General features: G+C 42.8%; 1 protein-coding gene across 1 annotated transcript; it reads left to right on the plus strand.

Moving 5' to 3' along the window:
* Positions 1 to 1,951: 1,951 nt before the first annotated feature.
* On the plus strand, positions 1,952 to 3,275 carry srp9 (signal recognition particle 9). Its single transcript, XM_062550655.1, has 3 exons — positions 1,952 to 2,152; positions 2,776 to 2,844; positions 2,937 to 3,275. Exons 1-3 carry the CDS (start codon positions 2,081 to 2,083, stop codon positions 3,054 to 3,056), a joined length of 261 nt encoding a protein of 86 aa, XP_062406639.1. The 5' UTR covers positions 1,952 to 2,080; the 3' UTR covers positions 3,057 to 3,275.
* The last annotated feature ends 2,210 nt before the right edge of the window (positions 3,276 to 5,485 follow it).

Raw genomic sequence — 5,485 nt, forward strand, 5'->3', positions numbered from 1 at the left:
GGCGAGGCTACACCGGCACGGTCACATAACTGAAGTGTTCCGTTCAAATCCGTTGGCGTAGCTGCTAGCTAGTGCCTGTCTGCTGCCACCACTGTAATAATGTAAACTGGCTACACAAAACTAAACTAAACTAAACTTAACTAAAACCTCATATATACATTTTTATGCGACGTGAACGGAGCTCTTCGATTGCTCAGCCGGGGTATCTGTTAATGGACAGACATTTAAAGTTACAGTAGCACTACTGTTGTTTTTATCTACTGTAAAAGTGTTTAACAGTAGTGCTACCACAAATTACCTATTTCCCAGTAAGTTACCATAAATGATATGAAACGTCATCAAAATGCCCATAATGCAATGCAGAATACAGTAGTGATACTGTAATGGTAAAGTGATGGTATTTTACTGGTCATTTTGCGGTAAGCATACTGGGAAATTACAGTTAACAGTGCACTTCCCTCCTCTGTCCTCGGTCTTGCCTCCTCTGGTTGCAATTACATGAATGAGATGTCCTCGTGCCCTCGACTGTGAGCGATTTCCGGTGAACGAGGATCGAGGGAGGAAGGAAGGACCGATAAATCTTTACATGGAAGGCACCCCAAGGGGGCAGCGAACGTTCTGAGAGTGTAGACAGTATGGCGGCCGCCATGCTAACGAGAAGACCGTGGCTAGCTGGCCATTCCATTGAATCCTATGGAGCGTAAGCGCCACTTTGACATCAAATTACGTTAGAGCTGAAGCGTTTTAAGCCTTTATATGAACATTTTCTATTGTCGGGGTACATACTACATTGTGAAATTGACATAATAATCTCGTAACGGTCTTATCGGCTGAGTAATTAACGTTTTTCCGAAGTCAATGCTAACGTGAGAATGCGCATGCGTCCATAGAGTAGTAAAGCGTCGCCATAGGTCAGACTCGGTCAGACTACGTGCCTACGTCACATGTACGACACCTGAGCCTGCGCAGGAGACTTATGACGGAATAAGAAGACCTAAAAAAACCATTGAAATTTGCTTCCTCGGTCTCTGCTGCCGTCTACGTGATAGCTCTGTCCATATCTTTTACTGTCTATGGCTGCGTTCAGACTGCCTGCCAAAATCCTATTTTAAGCCCATTCAGATTTGTATCGGATGTCACTTTTGAAGTCTGAACAGTGACAGGTCACATGAAATCCGATTTTTGCGAAACGGTTGCAAACCACATCCAGGAGGTAGTTTCATATCGCATTCGTATCAGATATGGACAGATGCGTCTCAGTCTGAACAGCTCCCAACACTTAGATCGGATTTGACTGTACGTGACTTTACGTGCGTGACCGCCCACCGATTTCGAGTTGTGAAGCAACGTTACGGCTATGTCTTTTGACCGTGTTATATTAAACGTGACTTAACAATAGCCTACTCACTGCTAAATATAGCATTATAAAGTCTCTGCTCTATTTCATGGAAGTTGCAAGAATCCACATTGTTCTATTAAATGCCGTTAAATAATTAAATAGCCTCAACAGTTGAAGCGGAGCTTGCCACTGATTAGTTTCGGTTTCTGTTGCGCAAATGCGCACACGTATGCATGCGTTCAATGAACACTCACCTAGTTGTATTGTTCTGTTTAATCACACCAAATTAGCAGGTATTTCCTCCTGATGGCAGAAATGTTTGTTTTCGTTGCTACAGAAACCTGTCAGATCTGTTACTAATGTGACCCAGTCTGAACAGAGCCATATCCGATTTGGACACTTGCTAAAGGCAGTGTGAACAGTCAGCCCTAAAAATCGGATATGAGAAGGAATCAGATTTGAATCAGATTCGTCTGCAGTCTGAACGCGGCCTATGAGGCACCCTAGGAGGAGATGCAAGGAGACTTGCCTCGTCTTTCTTTTTGATCCGAGTTATTACACCTCAGTCCAGTAGATGGCGGTAATGCGCTAAGCTTGCAAGCTAGCAATAAAATTCACAGCAGAAGAAGCAGAGGCTCAGTGGTGCTGTTTCTTCTTTGATGAGGTGGAATTATCTTACTGAGTGGATCAACACGGCTGTATTTTTCAAACTGCTTTAATCTTTCTGTCTTTCTCCAAATCATGCCGTACTATCAAGCATGGGACGAATTTGCCCGGGCTGCCGAAAAGCTATATCTAACTGAACCGATGAAGGTAAAAAAATGTGATCGTCGTTGGCAAATGACTTGCTTAACGTTATCAAAACATTTACTTCCAGTTGTAGTTAGTATGCTTTTTAAAAGATTTCATCCGTTAATATTAGGACAAATTCCACAACGTTAATGGGCTATTTCAGTGAATTAACTGTAACGTTCTTTGTAAAAAAAAACCGGCCAAATTGAGGCTTTGTACGAACAGTAGCCTACATTTTACAACGTTAAATCGTTTTGAATTTGAGAACAGCTAGGCCTGTGGGTTTTTATAGGCCATAGGTGTAGAGACAGGCGGTGATGAGTCTTGTGCATATAAAAACTTGCGCGTTCTTTGTACATCCATCCCTGAGTGATGGTTTTCAGACTGCAAACTCTGTGGGATGTTGTTGCAAGTGTGGTGTGCGAGTGCTTTTGACCAGCATAAAATACATATTTTAAACAAATGTACATCGCAGACTGACTGGCCGGTCACTGGTAATGGCCAATCACATGAAAAATGGCCAATTCTGGTCACCAGCAGATCAATCGATGCATCTCAAGTTTCTATTGCTTTTGGGAATTAAAGAGTTAATTTATTTTGCATCCACGGTTCTTCTAGCTAATGTATGCCTCTTTCTTTTTAAGGTTAGAGTGGTCCTGAAGTACAGGCACTGTGATGGGAACCTCTGTATAAAAGTCACAGATGACGCTGTGGTAAGGGCAAGATTTTTTTGTGGTTTGTATTTTACCACTGATGCTCTCAAACTTATGTTCAATTGTTTGACTTTCTGTTTCTTATATTTCAGTGTTTGCAGTACAAGACCGATCAAGCGCAAGATGTGAAGAAGATTGAAAAGCTACATGGAAAGTTGATGAGATTAATGGTCTCTAAAGAGTCTCACAGTGGTGCAATGGAGACAGATTGATACTGGATTCATTGACTTTGTATTGTGCCAATTTAGAAAATTTTGACATTCAGCCGAAGTATTCACAGTTGAAGCTGTACATGGTTATATATTATTTTCACTTTATTTGTGTAAGCATCTGCTATCAAAGGCAAGCAGGTGAATCACAGTCCTGTAAGTGAGGTGAGGGAACAGGTGTGCTTGCTCAATTTCCAGTCACCAAATAAATTTTGGTCTGTAGCCTCGTGTTCCCTTATTGCTGAGCAGATAAGCATTTCGGGGGCCTTTTAGAGTTTATTGAGGCCTAAAATGCCTGATATCGCAGCAGCTTTTCCAACAAATTGCTAAAGTTGCAGTGTTTTTAGGTGTTCCAAGAAATTGCTGGAGGAAGAGAAAATGGCAAAATAGTTGATAAATGTATTTAGCACTCAAACATACCTTCAGCTGGTTTACCCAGCTTACGATGGTAATTCAGCTGGGTTTGATTGTCTTTCCACCTCAAGATGGTCATTTTAGTTGGTGTTGCTGGTCTACATTGCTGGTTTTTACTGGCCATGCCAGTTTATTTTAGTCATTCTAGCAAACCAGTAGGACCATCTTACACCAACAATGTCAAGCTTGGCTGGCTGGTCACCAGCATGACCATCTTACACCAGCTATACACCAGCATGACTAGCTTCCTCAAATGGTCACACCAGCATGTCTAGCTGGTGGCCTAATCAGCTACACCAGCGAAAACCAGCAAAGACCAACTAAAATGCCAGCTGAATTACCATCAAAAGCTGGGTAAGCCAACTGAGGGTATGTTTTCGCAAGAGTATTGCTGGTATATTTGGTCAACCATCAAGTCAACCTTAAGCTGGTCCGGCTGGTCAACCAGCAATCCACCTTAAGCTGGTCAGGCTTTTTTTTTCTTTCAGCAGGGAGATCATCTTGATATTCTTATTAGAGATAATAAGAAAAGTAAAGGATTACAAAGTAAACCGCTCATAAAAAGTAAGGAAACTTGACTTTGGCCCATTATATCTCCACTTTAATAATACCAATCACTTAAGTGTTTGTCATTTTCATCGTTTATTAGTCACCTTTACAATGAGGTACAGCTTGTAAGCATGGGGCTCCCATGGAATGAGCAACACAAGCAAACGTGTAAGTAGTGCCAATGAAAAATGTGCCAAAATGGCCTGTTATGCTGTTGGAATTCACCTTTGTTACTTCAAGCATTGACGATTGCACTCTCCCACAGAAATGAGGAAAACAAAACATGTTAGGCATACATTCGTTCATTTTATACTCAGTGTCAGGGTCCTCAGTAGCGTGTAGAGGATCCATATGCAGCCACAACAGCTTGGCACCTTCTTCTCATGCTGGTCACCAACCTGGCTACATTCTGCTGTGGGATGGCATTCCATTCCTTGATAAGGATCTGTTAAGTCAGCCAACCTGGTTCTGTTGGTGACTCTGGCACGTACAGCACGCCCAAGCTGATCCCACAAGTGTTCAATTGGGTTGAGGTCTGGATTCACGTCACGGCAGGCCATTCCATCCTCTCCACTCCCAAATTCTGGAGGTACTCTCTGATGATCCCAGCTCTATGGGGGCGAGCGTTGTCATCCTGGAGGATGGCATTTGGTCCCATATTCTGGAGATATGGAATTGCCACTGGCTCCAGAATCTCATCCCGGTATCTAAACTCACCTGTTAGCACTTGAAGCCTAAAACGAGATGTCTGGCAGCAGAACCCTATTACTGGCCATTTTGGCACATTTTTGGTTGGCACTACTCAGACATTTGGCTGTATTGCTCATTCCATGATTGCCCTATGCTTACAAGCTATACCTCATTGTAAAGGTGACAAATCAACGATAAAAATGATATGAAACACTTTACTGGTTGGTATTACTAAAGGGGAGATATAATGGGCCAAAGTCAAGTTTCCTTACTTTTTGGTAGCGGTTTACTTTATGTGTAACTACATGAAGAAAGGCCCTGGCTGGGGTAATTCACAAAGCACTAGCAGTATATCCTTTTGTAGAACCCAGGGGGTCAGGATTTGATTAGCTTCGCCGATTAGCAAGGCACTTCCTCGTCGCCATTTTCCAGAAATACATCATGTCCGGTGCCGTTTTCCTCATGCTGATTGGTGGCTGTTCCACTCTCAGCTCATGCACGAGCTTACTGTGGGCACGAGCTCTCCTTCTGTACCTTACGTCAATCAGTAACCTAGCACTTAATTGGCTGGTAAAACGGCACCGGAAACAAGACCCTTGACACGGCATGTTGACGCCTGAAAAAATCGTTCAATTTTCACTAGCCTAGCATTCCCATCGAAATGAATGGGGGCGGGACTTGTTCACTTTCTCCAGTTTTTATAATACCTCCATGGTAGAACCGTCCAAAAAAAAGACAGCCACCCCCTGAACAAGTCGGCCTCATGTCATATGGTCTAA

Source organism: Sardina pilchardus, chromosome 12 (assembly GCF_963854185.1).
Source record: "Sardina pilchardus chromosome 12, fSarPil1.1, whole genome shotgun sequence".
NCBI classification, from domain to species: Eukaryota; Metazoa; Chordata; class Actinopteri; order Clupeiformes; family Clupeidae; genus Sardina; species Sardina pilchardus.

Coding starts and splice junctions, on each gene's coding strand:
- srp9 (XM_062550655.1), top strand. CDS start 2,081: ATGCCGTACTATCAAGCATGGGACGAATTTGCCCGGGCTGCCGAAAAG. Junction 2,153..2,775: donor ATCTAACTGAACCGATGAAG/GTAAAAAAATGT, acceptor TTTCTTTTTAAG/GTTAGAGTGGTCCTGAAGTA. Junction 2,845..2,936: donor AAGTCACAGATGACGCTGTG/GTAAGGGCAAGA, acceptor CTTATATTTCAG/TGTTTGCAGTACAAGACCGA.